The sequence below is a fragment of the Falco punctatus genome, assembly GCF_963210335.1.
Source record: "Falco punctatus genome assembly, chromosome: 1".
Classification (NCBI taxonomy): domain Eukaryota; kingdom Metazoa; phylum Chordata; class Aves; order Falconiformes; family Falconidae; genus Falco; species Falco punctatus.
The window spans coordinates 67,454,860-67,477,368 of NC_137580.1; the positions used below are offsets into that span (position 1 = coordinate 67,454,860).

General features: G+C 41.3%; 1 protein-coding gene across 4 annotated transcripts in view; it reads right to left on the reverse strand.

The window, feature by feature from the left end:
* Window positions 1-118: 118 nt before the first annotated feature.
* Window positions 119-22,509, reverse strand: part of MCUB (mitochondrial calcium uniporter dominant negative subunit beta) — a gene marked incomplete at its 5' end in the record, with an annotated part of 53,033 nt that continues 30,642 nt past the window's right edge. For 3 of the 4 annotated variants that reach the window (XM_080374067.1, XM_080374064.1, XM_080374066.1), the window contains 7 exons: window positions 119-321; window positions 1,302-1,418; window positions 2,832-3,035; window positions 3,844-4,004; window positions 4,210-4,314; window positions 8,784-8,954; window positions 9,224-9,299. In XM_080374067.1, the coding sequence (XP_080230193.1) occupies window positions 244-321; window positions 1,302-1,418; window positions 2,832-3,035; window positions 3,844-4,004; window positions 4,210-4,314; window positions 8,784-8,954; window positions 9,224-9,242 (855 nt within the window). In that variant the 3' untranslated portion in view covers window positions 119-243. Of the gene's footprint in view, window positions 322-1,301; window positions 1,419-2,831; window positions 3,036-3,843; window positions 4,005-4,209; window positions 4,315-8,783; window positions 8,955-9,223; window positions 9,321-22,509 lie in introns of all 4 variants that reach the window. The other variant, XM_080374065.1, reaches the window with a different exon arrangement.

Here is a 22,509-nt window from a genome sequence, read left to right on the forward strand (position 1 = left end):
CATCAGGCAGAATGTCCCCATTTTACTAATGAGCTTTAACAAATATGTTGAAGAACTTTGCTTCAGCAGCTTCTTCATAGGCTTCAAAAAAAAAACCCCAAACCATCAAGTGACCAAATAATTTTTATAGATATTTATTGCAACTTTCAAAAGTATAGTGGTCAAAAATACCCAGTTTCTATAAAGTAACTAAATGCTCATATCAGCTTTGAAAGGACGATTCTAATATATACAAAACCAAAGTCAGTCCTTGTTATTGATTTCCTGGATTGGAAGCCTCAGATGCAGAGGTTGGCGGAGACGCTTCAAGGATTCTTCTGCCTGCCAGTGCAAGAAAGAGTGAGAGTTCATCTTCTGCAGCCCTCTGTTTTCTCCTCTTTCACACATGCAGTATCTTTCCTCTCTCAGAAGGCACTGGTCTTACGCAAGAAATCAAACTAATCAAATGGAGGATGCTGAACATTTTCAGACCTGCTCAGGTTATTCAGCCTGTCACCAGAGAGAAGCATGTGCCCTGCTTGTCCACCCACTCACCCACACCCCAAAGTATTATTTTCCTGAAAGCACAATTACATGATTTATACAAGCTACTGAAAAAGCATCAAACTCTAGCCTGATGTCAAGTGTGGCTCACGAAGTGATACCCTAAACCCACAGGTCTTGAACTACAATCAGGGGTAGTTTCAGTTTCCTTTTATGAGGCATTGAACAGAGGGCTGGTGAGATGGGATGCGGGAGTAGGAATTGAGGAGAGAGAGATCTGCTACAGTTTTTCATGAAGACTACAAAGTTTCTCCTAGGTGCCCACACCACCTTTTCCATCCTGTCACCCATACTCTGTAAATTTAAGCGTTTTACCTAAGGGATAGGATGAAGATCCTATCTCTGCAAGATCCTAAACTCTGCAAGACAGACTCCTGCGCAGGAAGGGTGAAGACTGTGCTACTACAGCAGCGCAGCAAACATACTGTCTCCAAAAGCAACAGAGCTGTTCTACTAAAATGGCCAAAAATGCAACATATGAAGAGTATGCAAAAAAATGGATGTGTAGGGCTGATAAACAGATTTATTTGTTTTAAATTAAATTCACGAAGGTCTCCCTTTCTGATGACTTAATGAAGTAGCTTATACGTCAATGGCAAACACTGTATGGTTATCTGAATAGCTGAAACTGGCTGATCAGCAACACAGTTTTGAATGTAAGTAGCAAACCTTGAGGTCAGTTTTCCGTTAGCTGAGAGTTTACTGAAAAAGTCTTAAGCCAGAGGCTACCTCAGTATTTAAGGACTGTATTTAAATACCTCTGCTAGGTCGTCTTTGAGCTTGTTATATCGTTCCACATTAAAATGCTGGGTTTTGGATTTCCGATAGAAGTAGTGGAGGAACTGCCTGTCTTTAGCATCGGGGTAAATGTAGTCCTGGTGAAGAAAGTAGGGCACATATTTGGGGTTAGCAAGAAAACCAGGTAGAGGTCAGAAGATTATAATTATACATGTAATACATACATACAGTAATTATACATATATTATACAGATAAGTTTTCACTAGAAATTCAGCCTGTTTCAGTTTTATCTTGTTCAACACATGTATATGTTCTGTTAAGAGGCTACATGTGAAGTTATGCCCTTATAAGACATGGTAGGAGTAATTTCTATCATGTCTAAAGGAATTTTTGATTATAATAAAGACATTATGTAATCTTCATGACTGGAGTCACCTGAGTCAATGGACACTACTTCCAAGGAGAAAGTTCAGCTACTGTTTCTCAAGGACTTACTTAAAAGTCTCAAGCAATGGTGCCATCAGTTGTTCAAAAAAGCCAAGTAGCAATCTCTGCCTACTCATATACAAAAAGTAGGAATGCCTTAGCTGTTCTTAAAAATCAGTGAGAAGGAGTAAAACGTGCATTCAGAGCCAACTCTTCATAAAAACAGACACGTTTCCCCTTCTCACTAAAGGAACCCAATGTTTCAGGAGGTCTACAGATCCATTAGTAATTGTGGAAGGAAGTGTTGGTTACTCTTCCATATATCTCCATAGCAAAATGCGTTCTGCATCACAGAAAGTTCAATATCAAAATGTCCACTTTGGGAGTAAAGTACAGAGCTAAAACAGGAAAAACAAACATTTCTGGAAATCTTAACAGGATTTCAGAACAAGTCTGTATTGTGCAGCTCAGTTAAGATCTGGGGGTTTTGTTGCTCGAACTTTTTTTCTTCTCAACAATGCCTGTTTCCTGCCCCATTTCAGGTGTCCTACATTTACTTCCATTCATTCAAAGTCGAGGAAAAGCAGTCAGATTATGCAGATGGATTATGAAGAACAATGTAATAACTTTTTTTTTTTCCAGGCACTAAATTAGGTATATTTCAATAATGCAACTGGCAGAGTTCCAAATGGCTCGGTACCCTGTACCGTTTATACATAAACTCCAGCGAATAAAAGCTACAGTTCAGTGATTTGCTTCCACAAGGCAGCGTTCACAAACTGGCACAGCACTACTAGTTGCTCACCCTTCACAGCAATAAGCAAGGTGCTGTTTATTATTCAAAGTGATCTATTACAAAATAAAATAAGAGACTTCTTTCATCACTTTTCATTCCCTAGGTTATGCAATCTTACAGATCGTAGTTATGCTCGGTAGCTGCTCTGCAGTTCATGTGTAAGCACAATGTAATGCTTGTATCCAGCACCACTGGGGATCAAACAAGTCCCTGTCTGACAGCAAGGCTACTTACAGAACTGTATTTTCATCAGAGCCCAAACACTGATTTTCAGAGTCTGTTTTCCTTCTTTACAATACTCCAGACGTTTACAAAACAAGGGCTTACCTGCTTAGTAAGAACAAAGTAGGCATAGAAAGCCATGGCACTCCCATAAGTAATGAAGTATGTGACCGGCTCCATGATGTCCCAGGAATAGACCCACCATGTGAGCCATGCCAGCGCTCCCCCCTGTGTTGACATCAGAGCTAGGCCAACCCACAGAAGCCTGGAGGTCTTTGCATCAGCGCTGCCAGTGATTCTGGCTTTCATCTAAGGAAAAGAAACAGAGAAACCTGTTCAGGCAAACATGAGTACTCTGCTGGTGGGCAGCTCCCCAACTATGTTTTCTGCTGGCCTAGATCCTTTTTCAGGATCTTTTACTGACTTCTTACCGACTTACCCTGCTGAGAAAGAAAAAGACTGAAATCCAAGGGCAACCAGATCTCCTGTCTGTTGTGCACCAAGAAATCCTGCTTTTAATGTCCCCACTACTAGGGATTTATGTCTACTGGATTTCCGTTTCAAGGCAGCTCTGTTTAACGCTGAGGCTGGTCCTCACAAAGCAGGTCTGAAGCCAAGGAAAAGTCTGTCCACTTTGCCAGGCTCTTTCTGGCTTCCTCCCCTTATGCTGGGTTAGCTTAGCCTGCCCCGGATCAACTTTCATACCTTCCCTTCTTGGGTTCTGGCAACCATTAATCCAATCGGGGACAGAGAAAGCCCTAGCCTAAGCTACAGATGATTTGTACCTCACTATTGTTTTTTCCGTAATGGGTATTCAGAACTCATACAGCAACAGGGGACTGAGTGGACTTTAAAGCCCAATACTAGCCACACTGAGGCCTGATCATGACAGCTTTCTCCAGGTGTTGTGGTTTCTTCCCAGGGAATATGTGTATCAGGAAGGAGAAGAACTGAATTGAAAATAATTTGAATTACATTTGAATTGACCATTGTTGACATAACAAACAAAACAGACACACCCTAGCCATTCATGCTGATTTTGTTCTATCACAGGACTTACTCTTGATGAAAGGAAATGCTTTTGAATTTTTTTTAAAAAGTAACCCCACTTTCCAACCTGTTCAAGAGGCAGCAGCTCTTCTTTCAGATGGTCCACTTTCTGTAGCAATTCTCTCTCTTTCCTGATCTGGTGATCTTCTAAATGTAGAGCCACAAACAATCTGTGGACCAAAGATTTGATATCTTCCATTTCAGTAGCATGCTCACTACTCAGCTTATCTGAAAAGAAAATGTTTGTCATATAAAACACTTCAGGAACCTACTCTTCTTCATTCTCTCCCCACCTCCAATCCCCAAAAGCAGGCCTATCCCATGGTAAAAAAAACCAAAGATAAATGTCTGTCTTTGGATGGGTTCCAGTTTTCTGAGCCTTCCCATGCCTTTCACTGGCTGAAGTGAGATAGTTATTAAGCATTGCTCTTACCTTTTACAGGAGGTGACACACTGTACGTTGTGTCATTGATAACAAGTTTGAAGTCATTCATCAATAAGACCTCCATCAAGGCTGCACCCGAAACCTTGCTACCATCTGCAGAAGAAAGATTTAAGTTCTAAATCATTTGTCATAAGGAATCTTAAACGTTAGCCAATACCCCTTTGGAAAAGTGCTACAGTTCTTTTTTAATGATGTGTGGAAGGGAACTGTATTTTTAGTAAACCTGGTAACTGACGCTAAACAGTCAGGAGGAACACATCAACACAGTGTGCTTGAATGCCTTCCTAGCAGCGTCATTTGGATTTGCCACTACTACGAGCAGACTCGCATTTTCTTCTGTTACGATTATGACTCGAATTGGCCCACTGCAAAGGGAAGGACAGAAGAAAAAGAAGTCTTGCATAAAACAGCAACAAATTGCAAGGTAAAGATAGGCATTTTTGTTTCTCCATCTACACACAAGTTTGCATCTTCACTAGGACAATGGGTTTTGGAAACTTAGAAGACCTTCAAAGACCTCATCTTCAGTTATAGATTTATGTATTTCCTTAAACAGGCTCTTCTAGTCAAAAGGAGCAATTCTTGTCAGTAGTGGTGTTCAGATTTTTTTACTTGTACTTGAAATCTGTTTCACGATCAGTTGTGACTAGGAGTTAAGAAGTAGATAGCTAGACTCTTCAGTACAAGGCAGACCAGGAGCCACAGAAGCATTAGTCTAAAAAGCTCTGGAAACCCCTTTTCTACTTTTCTTTTTAATGCAAAAATATACGTTAATGCTACCTCATCAGCAACACAAGAGAACAGACTGAGAAAAAAGAAATAAATATCTATTTTCCATGACTTAAATTCAGAGACAAAGGGGTAACTGGGACATTCAATCAGGAAAGCTAGGTGTTGAAGATTTTATCCTGCTTTTATATTTGTTCCTTCTTTTCATTCCCTCTCTACCACTTTTCTTTGCCAAGGGCGCTTTCAGCCAAAAGGCAGTGTTTGTGTCTGCCTAGGGCTTAGAAGAGATTTGCCACTAGTAGATGAACCACAACTTCAATATATGAAAAGGCTGATATCCAAAAGCATGGACACACAGCAGCCCTTCCCAGGGCATTCTCAACATAGCAGATCTTGCGAGATCAGTAGTAATCCAGCAACATTTCTGATGTCTTGATAACAGAAGAAACAACTGCATCCAATGAGAAATGCTTCCCTTCCTATTTTACATTCAATACACAAGGGCAGATGTAATCTAAAACTTCTGTTGAAATGTAAAAGATCTGTTTCATCCCATCTCTGCTTTTTGTTTCCCTGTTTAAAGGGGCCTGAAGTTTGTAAATAACCTCTTCTCTTTAGTATCTTATTGCTCGTTCTGCCTTCTGGCTTTCATATCTCCTCATTTCACTATCCACTCCACCTCATTCCAGCTAGGAGGCAAAGGAACACATCACATCCCATGGGGAGCTGAAGAAACTGAAAAACAGCTCTTGGAGTCATTAGCAGCAACACATAACAGTGGATCCCTAGAGCTCTCACCGACCCAAGTCCAGCAGATCCCAGAGCCACCCAATAAAACCAGCCCCCCCGGGACTTCAGATGGCCCAAGAACCCCCGGAGCCACACACCATTGTGGTGGCATGGGGGGTGGGTTCAAAAGCCACAGAGCAGCTGCTCCATGGTACCCGTTTGACCTGGTCTTCATTTGCTGTATATAAAAAGGGCATCTTCTCCTGCCCCCGCCAAGGTGTGGGCAGTGGCGGGAAACGGTGGCTTTACTCCCAAGATGAATAGTGATCAGGGTACAAAATATGAAGATTTTTGTACGTAAATATTTGTCACAGCACATCTGTGCCCATGGGCCCGCTACAGAAAGGCACCATAGACAACCCCACACCTGCAGTTAGGCATTCACTGGAACTCTGTCCTGGGGTCCCCGTCTGCTGAGGCTGAGACTACTGGACCCTGGGAGGCAACACACCAGCTGGCGCCTCGGGCCACCCTGTCTGGGTGGCAAAGCAAACCTGGAAGGCTATCGCTTCCAGTGCAAAATCAGAAATTTTAATGTGCCCATCCACTCATTGCTTTTTTTCCTTCTTTTTTTTTTTTTTTTAAACAGGGTAATAGAACTTGAAAGCTCATTTGCATGTAAATTATTAAGGTGACATTTATGAAGTGACATTTAAACAAAAAATGCTTTTCGAAAGATGTGCCAGGCAAGCTGTTTGTTCTGGGTGTGATACAACACTGATTTAATAACCTGTCCAACCTTTTATTAACTGAAAAGCAGAAAAGTCTTGGGGGGAGGTGTTTTATTTTAGAAAGTTTTGCACCGGCTTTCAGCAAAAGGCCTATGCACAAGTACAGAAGTTTTGCAGGACCAAAATCAAACCCACAGAAAATGAAAGTGCGTTGTCATACACAGCCCTAATACTTTCAGTTAAGGTTGGGTTTCATTTAATGGCTAAATGACACAGAAGAAGTGTCTGCACTAAATCGAGTCTTCATAATTCTTCTTTAATAATAAATGCTTAAATTCAACTCTTGGTACTTGACCAATAGTTTCTCTTTACAGTATCAGTTTCCTAATAAATTAAACATCTAAGCTGTTCTCTAAGGTTACAATTGCCTGGCACTTGAAAAATACAGAGCAGAGCTTGAAAAATACAGAGCAGAGAATGGTTTCATGGTCATTGTTTTCATTAAAGCCACAATGTTTCTATTCCAAAATTGGGATCGGGGGAAAGGACGGGGTTTTTAACAGATGATAATAGGTGAAAACGGCCCAAATTCCTTTCCACTTTGGAACCTGCTGCCTGTCCGTACCAAAAATGCCAGACTTGTAGGTTTCTTACAGAAAATATCTTATACTTCACACGTGACAGATGCTTGCACTGAAGCAGAACTAGCAGACAGCTTTTGCTGACATACCGCAGAAGAATGCGATTCAGCAGTGAATCAAATACTTCTGTCATGGATGTCTCTGCACAACAGCAGTACCTAGAGGTTAATCGTTTGCCTGTGCATGTTCTGCCTCAGCCCAGTCAGAAATCCTTTTTAGTGAAAACTTCCATGTTAAGGGGAAGGCCAGCTGCTGACAATGACCATTTATTACAGGAGCTTCCAAAGATACAAGAGTCTGTTATGAAATTATCTTTTTCAAGTGAATTTTCTACCTGTGCTGCCTAGTGGACGCAGCATTAAAAAAAAACCAAAACAAAACACCAAAAAATGCTGAAGTCCCTGTGCACATGAAGCTCATGCACATACTGGGATCCACACAGATCACATCTCCATTGCTCTAGAGGATATAAATGTATTGCTCTATGGGGTATTTTCCTGGTTTACTAAATGTGCTCCTGAAGGCAACTAAAGCAGCTTCTCCTAGATCTGTGGCTTCCCAGTCTTCTAGAAGCATAAATCTATTTTCAGTTCCTTTAAAAGTACTTGCAGAACCTCTGCAATATCAACCACCAAGAAAAGGGAATGTTATGAATGCACCCAGCAATGAAACTTCGGACCAACTTTCCTTGACTCCATCCTTTATTCTGTTTATGTGTTACCTGATGGAAAATCAATCTTTCTATAGGCATATAGATTTTTTTTTCCTTTCTTTTTAGAAGGGTCAGAAGGGAAGGGAATACATAGATGCTTTTAGTTAGCCAAATTCAAGTACCTATTCTACAAGATTGAGACAAGAAAGCTACCTCTCGTTTCTACTTTTGAGAAGTCCTTCTCTAGGATGAGGACAGGGGTGGCAAGACTCTTCAGAACTGCTGTGGAAAAACTACAAAGCACTGCCAAACCACAAACCAAGTGCCCTGGAAATAAAATGGAAAAGCAGTTTAACTAACTGGATGTTAGCTCTTATCAACAGGCAAACCAAAGAGACAAAACCCATTAAAACAATGAGCAGAGATTGAGAAAATTACCTGAAGACTTGGGACAATGGGATAAACAGTGTGCCACAAGGAGGAAAGACCATATCAGTATAGCTTCTTCCTTTCAACCCAAGCACCCCAAAGTACTGTACTCCAGCTGATGAATGAAACCTCGCCAATGTCTCAAAAAGCTGCCCTTTATCATTGCCCACATTATATGATTGCTTAGCTCTCAGTAAGTTTTCCGTATGAGTTCAAGTTTGTAGTAAGGCAAATGGATTCTTCCAGCTCCAGAAAACACTGAACAACTGGCAGAGGCAGATCACATTCAAGAGCTCGACTGGTTGTCTTTAAGAAGGATCATAGAGGAAAAGGAAGAAAAAGATACCAAAGAAACCAGGAGAGACACTTAATTAAAGACAGCATTACAAAGAGAAGCTACCTGGAAAAGATAATAGAGAACACCACTGGGATACAAGGACGATTACAGTAACATGTCCAATTCTGCATTTTTAAACAGCCTATTGAAGAGGACTCATAAGAAATTTGAAACACCAGTAAACCTCAGAAGCGTTCAAGAGCTATCCCAACAGCATCAATGCTAAACCTGATGGATGACTTGAGCTCATGCTTCAGGAGAGAAGTACAGTCCATTTGAAAAGGCATATATTAATTTTGAGAAATGTAAGATACCTGTTGTAAAGACTTCCAGCCTCTCAATTCCTTTATCTTCTTTTTGCACATCCTGCAGGAATGCCCCTACAGTGGTCATCATTGGCTTAACAGCAAACTGACAGCGTTCACTTCTTGAGGGGAGCGTAAGAGTTATCACAGGAAGACCATGTCTGTAATTAATAGTTACTTCTAGGGGACAAAAAAAAAAAGGAAAATAAGCGTGAAAGTCATATCCTGAGTTGCAGTTTAGTTCAAAAGCTGTTTCTAAACCACAGGATGAATAAAGAAACGCACACAAACCATTCTAGATTTCTTTAATGAATATAATACTTATATTTCTGCTATATATATATGTATATATAACCTGGAACTAATGTCATCTCATGCTACTCCCACAAAATAAACGAAAAGCTTGTTGACATTGACGGGAGGGGGGAAAACCTGCTGCGAAGGCTTACCATCAGATGGCACCAGCATGCTGTACGGTGCTCCCGGCCAGCCCCTCCGCGCTCCGGCGTGCCTCCACAGCCGCACCTGCAGCAGGGACACAGGCAGCTGGTTTTAAGAAAGGTTAGGATGCAAGATTTATCTGGTCAAAGGCACTGTCACGGTGATCTGCTTCTGTGTGATCTGGCAGCAGAGCTGTGCGTCTGAAGAAAACCCCCTTGCTTAGCCATTTCTAGGTGAAAGATGGAGCCATCCTTACAGAAAGCACGAACATTGCCAAAGGCATTAAGGTATTGCCCATAGTTACAACTTTTTCTTTATTGGGGTTTAAATAGCTCAAGGAAAAAGGGGAGGGGGAAGGAAAGAAAGGGAAAAAACCTGCAGTGTTTCTGAAGCGCTTCATGCAACTCTTACAATAAGCCCTGTCCTCTCCCACAAAAAACAGCCACTTGAAAAATCACGACATCGTGGTGCCCGAAGGCAGAAGTGCTCTGCAGCAGTTCAGAGTCCACAGTGTAGCTTAAAACAGTGGGCATGGTTTCAGTGAAGTCTTTTACTGCTGAATCATAACCAGAATGGCACTCTTAATAATCTCAAATAAAATATGTGTGACTGAGGTCACTCCTTTGCTTCGTAATTATATACCATATAGCAAAAGTTAACTGTTGACATTCATGTTGTTAAAAGACAGTAACAACAACGCAGCTTGCCCAAGTATGGAAGATTTTTAATTTTTTTTAAACCTGAATGGCTGTTTCAACTCCAGCTGAGACGCTGCTGCAACTGACAGTGCCACCAGCCTCCAGCACCACACTGAAGGCGGTGCACACAGATGCAGTGCGGAATCCCCTGCGCCCTGGGACAGGGATGAACCTGCATGGTTGCACTCCCAAGCTCGTCCTTTCCAGAGACATTGGTGAGAACCATCAAGACACTTCAACACGGCGATGTCAAAACAGAGAAGACAAACAGCTTTGATCAGACCTGCGTACTTCGAGCAGTCCACCCACGCGTGGAAGATGCAACTACTCCCAACACAAAAGTCCTCTGCTTCTACAGCTAGTCCCCTTGCACGAGGAGAGGAACAGTTTTATTGAAGCAACTCCCACAAAACAGGCATTACTGCTATAAACTAAGTGTAACAGGCAGAAGTAGGGAGGGAAATCATGTCCCTGACTAAGCTGGTTACAAAAATTGTATGTGGGCTGGACCAAGGCCTGGAGTTTGAAATATGATAGTTGGGAGAAGTGGAAAACAATGTGGGGAGAGATGACAAGGACCAATTCTCCCTCTGGTGAGCTTTACAGCTCATCCTCCTAAAGGCCAAAACATTTCAGAGTCTGCAAGCTAATTTCCTTTGACAAGGCAGGAAAGCTACAAATGCAAGAGGCCTCTGCCCATTCAGTATGCCAAGCACTGTTCACCACGTTCACATGATTTATTTGTTTTTAAAGAATCACAAGCTTGACTGTTTGGATAGGAATATGCTGTTAGGTTAAATAAAGAATTAATCTGTAAAATGAAACTGCGTGTTTCAAAGATGCTGGTCTTGCCCTAGCTTTCTACCTGGAACAAGCACTTTTCAAGATTTAAAGAAAATAAAATAAATCATTCTGGGAGTTTTCAACACTGAGAAATTTCTGTATTGTAAATCTTCAGGCATCAAAGGCAGTCAGAAACCTAGACTAAATGGCAAAACACCTTGAACACAAGTATTGTTTAAAAAACAGGCAGATACTTGAAGTGCAGGAATGCCGAACAGCCACCTAGAGCTAGGACACATGCAGGAACTTGTCTTGTTTCTTCAGCACAGCAAAGAGACTTTCCCCGGAGCAGAGCAGGACACAGCCCAGCTCACCAGTTCTCACCCCATCTACGTGGGCCACCTACACCTGCAAAACGGGGTAATGCACTGCCTAGCAGTAGGGAGACAACATACAGTGTATGATCTGGCTTTCCACAAAAGACCCTGAAACACACCAACTGGAACAGTCCACAGTAACAATCCATAGCCTTGAATATAAAACTGTGTTGTTTCTTCAGAGGGATATATTTAAAGAACTAATCTTTTAGCCACTTGGTAAGTAACTTTGCAATCAGTATCTAGATACCTGTCATCCAACACCCCCCAGGTGCTGGCGTGCACCCAGCCTGTATTTGAAGGTTACTTAATTTCTTTTGTTTTGAATTTGGGTATCTGCTTTACTTATGGAGGAAACAATGCGTTCAGCAATTAATACATGTTAAAATATTTAGATATATTAAATATATTAAGTTAAAATATTTATTATATTAAATTACGTTTATTGGAGTAAGATCTTTAAGGTATTTAATTCTATCATGCTTTAGACTTTGATATTACAATTCATGATCCACCGAAAGAATTTCTATATACAGAAGCTTTTTTTCCTTTTTTAGATTGTCTGTTAATTCAGCCTACCCATTAAAATCACCTGCAAAAATATGTGAAATATAAGAAAAGCAAAAGCCAGTGAGCCATGGAGTTGAACCGAGTTCCAAATAATGAACTCTTTCTATACAAGCTCCAGGTAGATTCATTGGGAAGCATGAAGGGCTGAGTTAACTTTCTTCCTTTGTTTCCAAATTTAAGTCTCCAGTTTCAGCAAAGTTATTAAACCCCTAGCTTGTGCCCTACAGCCATATCACTGTGCCCCTTTCAAGGTGCTTGGAAATGACCTCTACCCTACCACTGGAGAAGAAATGAAGTCAGCAATCACTGCAGCTAAAAGCAGGCTTGAACTGCGGGACAAACCATCGAGACTGCCCTCTCGAACATCAGTGAGAGCTGGAATAGGAGGGATGTCACCTGAATTAACTGCATCACAACTTTAACTTTGAGATACTGGAAGGAGGACAGCATACTACTCTTATACGCCAGTACATGCATCTCTTGGCTAATTAATCTAACCACACAAAAGCTAAAGAAAGCCATTCTACCGATTTCTGCAACTCAAACACACATGCGGCAGGACATCTGGCTAAATAACCTCTAATGCAATCACAGCTATGTTTGGGAACTGGGCCAAAGGCTTGTGAACAGCATTTAGCTGTGAAACACCCTTTCTCCCTCAGCTCTATTTGCTTCCTAATGCAAAACACCTGGGAGCAGCAGCTGGCCACAGTGCACTACATCTCTTCGACTCAGTTCAAGGCATGGACTCTGGGAGTGAAAACTCATGAGAATTTAAGACACAGAGTGTTAATTGTGATAAAAACACCAATATATTCAGTTTAAAAATACCAGTTGGTATAAACCAGAAAATATATATCCAGTTTAAAGAAGTACTTCCTCTGTTAAGTGTACCTCCAGTCTCTAATAGCAGAGAAGTTGCCACTGTTAAGAGCGGAAATTTCAATTACCTAGTTTGCAACAGAGCTTTAGGGACTAATGTAGCAGCATAACTGAGCTGGAAAACTAAGCAGCCAGACACGAGGAGTGGGAAAGAGAGACAGGAATAGCAATACCGCATTTTTTACTTTTGAGAGAGGCAAATGACTGAACCTACCTACACTGCAGTTTCTGGAGTTAGCTGTTACAGATAAGCAATCTCTTGTGATGTTGAGTGACTGTTCCTGCAACTTAAGCTCAAATTTATGTGTGACCGGTTATGTGTAAGGAATTGGTATCATCATCAGTATATGAGGTGGCGGGAAAGTATCTGACCTTCCCCAGGGTTGCATATGCAAATGAAAATCTCATCAGGAACCATAACTTCTGTTCTTTGGAAAATTGTAACGTGGGTGGAAAGGGAAAGAGCAAGAAATAAAAATATTTTTCTCATGAAAAAGTAACCCTGAAAAAGGAAATCTACAAAAAGATGTCATTAGGAGACTTCCTGATGCAATTAGTATGCAATTAGTCTTTGACATGTAGTTGATTTATTTCATTTTTACTTGCCATACCAAAGTGTTGCAAAAAAATGAATCAAAATGCAGGTAGCCAAAAATCACGTTTGACACTGTTTTGTCTTCACTTATATACATCACAGAAGATTTGCTAGTTTTGGTTTGTTATTTCAACAGTAAAAATAATGTAATGCTCCTTCAACATTGAAGTCCCCATTAGTTTGCATTTATTAGTAGAAAGCTATTTATCCCAATCGAGAACATAGCCAGCTCAGCTCTCTCTGCCCTCTTCTTGAAGTGCCATGTGCTACTAAAACTGAAGTATTATATTCCTCTGGCACGAGATGCTATTGAAAATTATTCCAGTCAAATTCATAAGCAGTCTTCAAAAAAATTATTGCTGCAGATTGTAACTATGAATGCTGTGGTCTCCCATATTCTCTTTCCTTCTCTCTAAGGCAATGCTAAGAAATATTGTGCTAAAAGAAAGCACAATAATAAAATGCACAGCTCCACTAAGTGTAAGCTTTTTACTCTTAATTACACTGCAGCAAACTACACTCTAATTAAAACATATTTTGCAGTGTGCTTTTCAACAAGTAATACAGTGTTACAGTCTTTCCCTCATCAGAAGAGGAGAACTGTTACCTCCTGAAGTCTTTGTTTAACACGTGCTGCAGCTCCCTCCACACAGTTTCTGGAGAAGGACTGGGGGGAAGGCAACAGAACAAAGAAAAATCATGGGGGAAGCCAGTAGCTGCAATGCCTAAAAATGAATTTTGGGGCCTCTCTAAGTATCACTAGATAAGCCAACATCCCCAGTATGCACAGTTCTCCCCACGTGCTGATCTTACCCAGCCTGTGAAGGAGAGGGCAAGAACAGTTACCTCTCTAGGTGCTGTTTGTCTGGAGTAGCAGGAAAAAGCGAGCAGGTACATGTTTGCTGCTGTTCAGCGAGGACACATACTATAGATAGTTATTTATGTTTTCCATATTGATTTATACGTTTTTCTATCTCTAACAAGCACACCTAGAAGTTCTCTGCATATGAATGATGTCAGCTCCTGTCTGATTCTCCAAGGGAAACAAACTGAGCAATTAATTAATTACCGAGTAACAATCTGCAATTTCAGAATAAACTATCTAAGGACATTTAAGAAATGTTTAAAACCGAGGGAAAGCAGGGAAAAAAAAGCAGGGCTTGTCACAGTCTACTGAGTTTGCAGATCTTGCACAACCAAGATTGCCAAAAATGAACCAGTATTCAGACCAAGTTTGTAATAACTACACATAAGGTATTTCCCTTTTTAAAGTGAATCACCAAGGCCATTTTGGAAATATCTGCTGTTAAATCTCTGTACTGTTTTTATAAGAAATCCCACACGAGTAGGAAAATAAGACATAAGGAGCCCTAACAACCGCCTACAATCATCTTACAAGTGCCCATTTGAGCTACAGAAACACCTTCTCTCTCATTAATTCAGTAATTTGTCTTTGCTTATACTGAAAGGATTTTCATTGTTTCTCTGCTGGTCCCAGCACCAATTTAGATTATCATGCAACAACAGGCTTAATACAAAAAGCAGCTTCAAGGCACATGGCTCAGATTTAGCACCATCTTCTGGAAGCCCAAGTTACATTAAACAAACAACCCCTGCAATACATCCATCACCCATTCTGCCATAATATCCCTACACTTAGCAATAGTTTCAGCCAGGGAAGGTACTTCTGACACTTGGGAGCATTCAGGATATATTTAGCTTTTCTGCAGAGAAAAAAAATAAAGTAAAAAAAAATATTTTCTAATTTTCCTGAGACACAGCTTTCCTATCTCAGTATCTCAATATGGACCATGCAGTGAATACTACCTTATCCCTGCTACTCCATAGGGCACTACAAGAACTGCCCTGCAACACTCACATTTTACCCCTGCAGCTTATTCAAAATCCACAGTGTTTTTAACCCCTTCCTCTGTCCAAATCAAAGTTTAAAAAAGTAACCAAGAGGCCTCTTCTAGCAAAGCAGTAGTTTCAACATTAGTATGCATGTTCTGATGATCTTGAAGAAGCAAGAGCAACACAGCATTCATATGGCTTTCCTTCAAAACTCACTTGCCTTACAGCACTGTTAAAAAAAAAAAAAAAAAAAAAAGAGCCTAAGTAATCAAAAGTTTTGTTTCACATGCCTGTTGTTCTTTCTGTCTTTATCAACCTGATGATCTTTCACTTCCTGCCTCTGCTCAGGGTCCCAGAACAGCTGGCACTAGATCTAAGCAGCCAGACAAACACTACCAATGACCAAGGTGAGAGCTGCGCTGAGAACTGAGGCAACTGGCTACCAAGAACCCCTTTTATGAGGGCCCAGCTGGTGAAATCCACCACTGCAGCAGGGCTTCACCTGGGAGACCTTCCATCCAGCCTCAGTTGAGCAAGTGCGCATCCTCCACTTGACTGCTGCTCACTACTCCTTTGAAGTCTCTCACCTGAATTCTTCCTCCGCATAGCTCCCCACCTTCCCCTGCTCCTCCATGTGCAGGTAGGAGTGAAGCTGTTATTCAGCCCCTGCAAGTCAGGGATGATCACAGGGGGCAAAGCCCTTCTCACACTGTATGTCACCGAGGTCACTCCACGTTATCTAGGGAAGCTCCTGGATTTACATCCGTGTTGGTTTTCCAAGCCATAAAAATAGATGCTAAAAACGCTGACATTCAAAGCAGGCTGAAATTAAGCCTCCCCCTCCTCTATCCAAAAGCATGATTTCAGTAACCGTGACCCCTCGCCGCAAACAAGCAACGGGAAGCACTGAGGAGATGAGGAGGACGAAAAGCAGCGGACCCCTGCCTGCTGCACTTTCTGGGGACTGCTCTGAACACGCAGATAATCCTTGCTTTTCACAGCAAATCTCTGTCAAACCTTCTCCTTCCCCTCCTACAAAGAGAAGCGGATCTAAAAATCTCCTCTGAGTCTAAGGTTTTACAGTATTGGAAATCTCACATCTTAATCCAGTTTCAATGAAGCCTAGTTGTCTGAAAGTTGCTGTTCTGTGCAACCTACTTTATTTTCAGAACGGAAGATGGGATTCAACACCTAGAAGGAAGTCTGCAAACGGAAGAGAGGTAAGACTTTGATAGGGAGTGATTATAGCATGAAAATGTATTTGTGCTTTATCAAAAGCCAAAGCAGGCCTACATTTGAAAGCTGTGCCATCTGTTCCCCAACAACAGTCTTGGTGAAAAGATTAATTTGTCAGCAGAGACAGGATTTTTAATCTGTCCCACAGAATGGGTATTTCCTCTTGTGCCGTGCCTTCTGGGACAGCCTTCTGTGGAATGCTGAAAAAATTTACTTTTAGGATAACAAGAATGAGTTTGCTTTCAAGAATATTCTTATAGTATATCTCATTAGATAAGAAAATGGGCTTGCTGCATCTTTTCCTACAAAGGTCTTAGAAAGAGCGTATCTTAATGTACACAGCTGCTTTTGTATCTCTAAAAAAACCCCCAACAACCCTGCTCAAACTCACCTCTAGGAATAACACTGATTCTTCAAATTGTCAGCCAAGAAAAAGCTTGTTTAAATTTCAGCTGAAATGAGGTAACAGAAGAGAGATAAGGATGCAAAGTCAGATGAAGCACTTACAAGTTTACCAAAGTTAGAGCCAACTCTGGCTTTTCTTTTAGAGAGCTTGTCAGATTGAAAGCGCTGGGGCAGGCTTGTAGCACGCAGGTAAAAGATGATGCCACCCCAAAACCAGAACTAATTGTCAACATTTTCATTTAAAATGGACATGCCTATTTACAATACAAAGAACCCTATGTCCCCAACACAATATCAACAGGTTTTTATACACATACAAGGATACACTTTTGTTATTTTTATGAGTATTGTTTTCCCAGAGTTTTCTTTACTTAGCTGCGCAGATTTCAAATGCCTTAAGGCATTTACAACTTGGGTAATAGAGAGTTCTTGGGAAATCTGATTGACTCGGGGATTAGAATTAGCATCTGAGAGATGCTTGCAAAAAGGTCAGTCAGAATTATCAGCAGTGGAGAATTTCCCAGTGATGGCTCTCACCTGGCTTTTCAGCTGTTTTTTTAGCAGGTAACACACTGCAGATCCACTCCATCAAACAGACTTTGGAACACAAACCAGCCGTGCAGCTGCTGAAACGCACCAGGCAGGGAAAGCTGGTTCTCCTCCACAGCATCCCTTCCATCTCCCACTTAGCCACCTCTCTAGCAAACTGTTTCCATCTCCACCCTTCTGGGTGCGTTTCCCAGATAAGACCTCCCTAGGGTCTGACCACAAGCCATGAGGAATTCCAACAACCTGCAAAACTAAAGCAACCATCTCCCCTGTTCCCTTGCCTCACTTTTTTCTTCCCCTCCCTGAAAACTTCACTGCGCTATTCTTATGTACGAGCCGGGCAATTTTGCTCTCTTCTGAAAAGCATTTCGCCGCAGCCAGCAATTTCTGCTACCCAAACACCATCATCCAAAAAGCAGAACGTTTCTTGGCAATGCAGACTGTTAGCTGCAGATCCAGAGCCACCTGCTCCAGCCTCCGGGCAGCTCTGTGGGCCCAGCTTTGAGCCCAGCAGAGCTGTGGGCAGAAACCTTCCCCTTTTGTTTGCTCTCAGACACTGCCCTGGTCACATCGGCACAGAGGATGCCACCCCAGCAAAAAAACACAGACCAAGAAAAACGGCACTTGACTTCAGCCAGACACAGAGGATTCATTCCATCTGCCTGCCCATACTGAGCAAACAGGCTTTTTAATGAAATGATTATTATATGGAGGTGAAGGAAAATGTTAAGGATCAAATCTAAGGCAACAGAGGACGGTAACAGAGAGTAATTACTTAGTCTTATGTCCATGTCTGGCTTAGTCCCAGTATAATTTAGAGTAAACCTAGGTTTGACTATCTGAATGTTGCAGTATTAGAGAGGTTTCTCCTTGTTCTCCTGCCACAACACTCCCAGGAATAATTTGTCTATATAATTATTTTAACGTAGCAGACCATAAAAAGATATTTTTATAAATAACTCCATAGCTCTGTTCCTTCATTTTTTATTTTTATTTTTAGAAGGTCTGCAGTTAGACCACTCCAAACATTTAGGAACCGGTGTTTTGCACAGGAAGCTGTAAACAGGTACTTTTCCAAAGAGAAAACTCAGATTACTTTCAATTGCTTAAAAAAAAAAAAAAGAAGAAAAAAAAGGTAGGAACAGAAGAACTGACAAATTAGATCAAATCAAAAGCCCTTCTCTGTTAGTGGTTGGTATTAGTAGGTAGATACAATGATTTACATCCCTTATAATAGATAGTTATAAAGTAATTCCCAAATGGAATTTAGTAGTTAGCTTACATTCCAGCTTTATATGCTGTTACACTCCTGTGGATGCTCGAATTACTTGCAGGGAGTGCAAAATATACTTTTTAGCCTTGTTAGAAGTAATAAAAGAAAATGAAGGCATAAACAGCCAAGTAAACAGAGAAAGCTAATCCTTTCCCTTTCCACAGCTTCTGATGAATAACATTACAAAAAATTTCTAGGGCAGAAACTATAACAACGTCCATAGCCAGTAACCAACAGTAAACTTAAGATCACAATTTAATAGAAGCATCAAATAAAAACTTGAATAAAAACAAAAAAGAAATACTGTTTTGTCAGAAACTGTAGAGCTGCCATTTAATAGATCCTGGTAGCAGGAAAATATAAAATAAACTTAAAAATCAGACAGAAGCGAAGTAGGTAAACATTTCTAAGCAACAAGATCAAACGGGCCACTAAAAATGTTACCAGTACCCATATGTTTAAGAGTTTCCAGTGTTTATGCACACTTCACAGAACAGTTACAACAAGCTGGGTTTAGCAACACCATCACAGCAACAGCAGTACTCCACTTGAGAAGACAGCTTTGTTTGAAGCCCCTTACCAGAGGCTGTGGCCTTATGCTTCCCCTCCACTCCTGACCTAACAATGGACGCCTGTATTCAGCTCAGAATGGAGTCTGGGGTCCAACTTGAGCAACGTGTCTATCTTTCTATCTTGCAAAGCAGATAACATACGGGGTCTAACAGGCAAACCAACCAAGTGATGTCAGCCTCGTGTTGCTCCAGTGAAGGCCAGGAAGACTCTGGCATATCTGTAATCATAAATCTGCATTTGGACTGAGTCCTCCCTGCTCTGTGCTGAACCATCAGGCCCAACTGACCTTCCCCAATCGGCACCTTGTTAAGGGCCAGTCGGCACACAACAATTCACCTAGTCCCACCTCACCATCAGCATAACATCTGCCATTTTAGAATCTTCTTTTTTTTTTTTTTGAGGATGAGAATTCTAATTACTGGATGGGTCAGCGGGCCTGGACTGCTCTCCTCCTCAAGCAGGGATGCTCTTTGTTAAGATCTGTGCCTCCGACCAAGTCAGATGTTACCCAGGATAAAATTGTTAATTTTGTTCTGAACTTCTAACTCTAGCTTGATTTTTTGCAGTAAGTGTATTTATCAACAGCAATTCTGAACTTGTAATATCTGTTGCCTTAATAAATCACCTATTTTTTCAACTTTGCAAAACTGTTTCAGTGAAAGTCCTTAAAATGGGCTCTGACAGGCAAACATTGACTCTGACGAGTGGCTGTACATACAATCTTTTAGACTCAAAATCACTGACCAAGTCTGAGACTAGGATTGGATCCAGCTGCACCTGGACTGCTCTCTGAGGAGGAGTTTAGAAAGCAAGGGGATCCTTTCCAAACCTCGTGACTCAACGGGAGGACTGTCTCCCCCACAGCTGCTCACAGTCAGACTTTTTAACACAAAAAAAGGTCTACATAAATATTTTTTAAATTGTGAAACTCATCTAAGTAGGCAAGCTTCCAGCCATCTATTTGTTTTCTTGGAAAAGAACTTTGCTGGGAGAAGTAGCTTCAACAGCATTCCTGCTAAAAGGGTAGCCATAGCAGAGACGTCTAGAAAATCCAACCACTGTTCTGGCATGAAACACAGCTGTGCTGTTGAGCATGCAAAGGCCTTGTTAACTCAAGAGTTCAGCAAAGGTCCTGATAAGCGTGTATGTCCTCGTACTTTACGATTTGTGCCTAAGGACCCATGTTGTGGTTTAACCCCGGGCGGCAACTAAGTACCATAGAGCTTGCTCACTCCCCGCCCCTGCCCTGTGGGAGAATCTGAAAAAGGTAAAGCTTGTGGGTTGAGATAACAATTTAATAATTGAAATAAAATAAAATATAGTAACTACAATTGTAATTAAAAGGAGAGAGAAAGAGAGAGGAATAAAAACCAAGGCAGAAAAAAAAGTGATGCACAACACAATCGCTCACCACCTGCTGACCGCTGCCCAGCCAGTCCCCAGCAGCGACTGGTGGCCCCCAGCCAACTCCCCCCAGTTTATACACTCAGCATGACATTCTGTGGTACGGAATATCCCTTTGGCCAGTTTGGGTCAGCTGTCCTGGCTCTGCTCCCTCCCGGCTTCTTGTGCACCTTCTCACTGACTGAGCATGTGAATCTTCAGAAGTCCTTGACTTAGCATAAGCACTACTTAGCAACAACTGAAACATCGGTGTGTTATCAACATTATTCTCATACTAAATCTAAAACACAGCACTGTACCAGTTACTATGAAGAAAATTAGCTCTATCCCAGCTGAAACCAGGACAAAGTATCACTCTCAAATACTTGTGGACAAAGGTCTCAAATGTGGCGTATGAAGGCATGGACTCAGGTTGCGGTGCAACCAGAGACACTTCACTGTACAAAGAAGGTCATATTTATATCTCTGAGCCCGGATACAAATTCCAGCTGTATGTTCTACCAGGCTCAGGGCAGAAGCTCTTCATGCAGTTACATAGCTATATAAACATGTTTTTCTTTCTTACTTTCCTTCATAAAACCCAGCTGTCTTTTTACTTCCCGTTGGTAATGATCAGACAGCCTCCATCCTCTTCTCCCACATCAAACATTGCTATCACCTGAAGAGACACACCAAAGTGGTGTCAGATGTCGAGAAAAAAACCTTTTTGCTTTATTTTCTGTTTTTCTTTTGTAAGTCTATCTTCTCCCATTGCTGTTCAAGAAGCTATTTTAATCTAAAACCATCAATGGCTGTGGCTTTGCTGATGCTGCCCACTCCCATGTTTCAGCTGTTGACATCAGCATTTCATAAATGTACCTTAGCTGAAATGTGAATTAATTCGCAACATTCCTTACTGAATCCACCATAGTCTGATTTTCACCTTCTTCCTGTAGAAGTACAAAGTGTACAGACAGCAATGATATCTGGAAATAAACAACCAATACTGGCTGTGATACACTGAGCTATCACTCTGCCCTTCAGTCCTTACTCCGTATAACAAGCCTATACATTTATACCTTTCTGTAGAGCATACAAAGCAAACAGAAAAACTGAAGATTTCCTGTAGAGGTTTCCAGTGGCTTTTTCTAAAGCTTATTATCATGAGAAAAACTATTAAAACCAGTAGAAGAAGATGAAAGGCTCTGTATGCCCCGGATGGTCCAGCACCTGTGTTCCGATGCGCCTGCTGTGCCTCCCAGGGGGTTAGCAAAGCTGCATGTTAGCTGCTCACTTTTCACCACAAAGCCTTTGAGCTTCAGCCAATTAAGAGCTGTTCTATTTCCTCTTCTTCTATTAATTCACTTAGGGCATGTATTTATAACACTGATGTGATAGACAAGACAAGAACCTACATTCTCTAAAAGCAGGGTTTACAGTGTGTTTTTAGGAATGCCTTTTAACACCGAAACAAACAAGAATTTAATCCCAGTCAGAACAAGCAACCAATTGTCAAAAGCTACTGCTCTTTTCCTCCTCAGGCCCACAGTAACATCAATGTGTATTTGATGTAGTCATCTGGTCTTCCAACACAAGCAGATTGCTATAACGCAATGATTATAAGGCAGAACCTCTTACTGAGCTTTGTATTTTGGGATACATTTAAATGAAGCCGCCATCAATGAAAGAGTCCTGCGGACAGCAGAATCTCTAGCCTGCAACACCAACAAAAGTCTAGTTCCACACTGTCAAGTTTTCTGCAAGCTATCTCAAATAAATTCTCTGACCTTGTTAATTAATCAGGTGAAGTTTGCAGTTAACACCCAGTCTGGTCCCCAGACTTGCTCCTAACTGAATGGAAGCATACCATTGGGGGAAAGCGTTACTAGAAGAAAACTCTAAAATAAGGTAAATAAATCCTGCAGAGTGCTCCGTGTGAGGCTGCCGTGTTTATAGCCTGTGCTCCAGAACAAGCTACAACACTAAGAAAATGAATGGCCTGTGGTCATTCTATTCACTCCACCCCCAACATGCACCCAAATTCATACAGGAATTCTATGTAAAGTCGAACTTCAAATAACTTATTATAATTATTATAGCTTTGACGTTCTTGTTG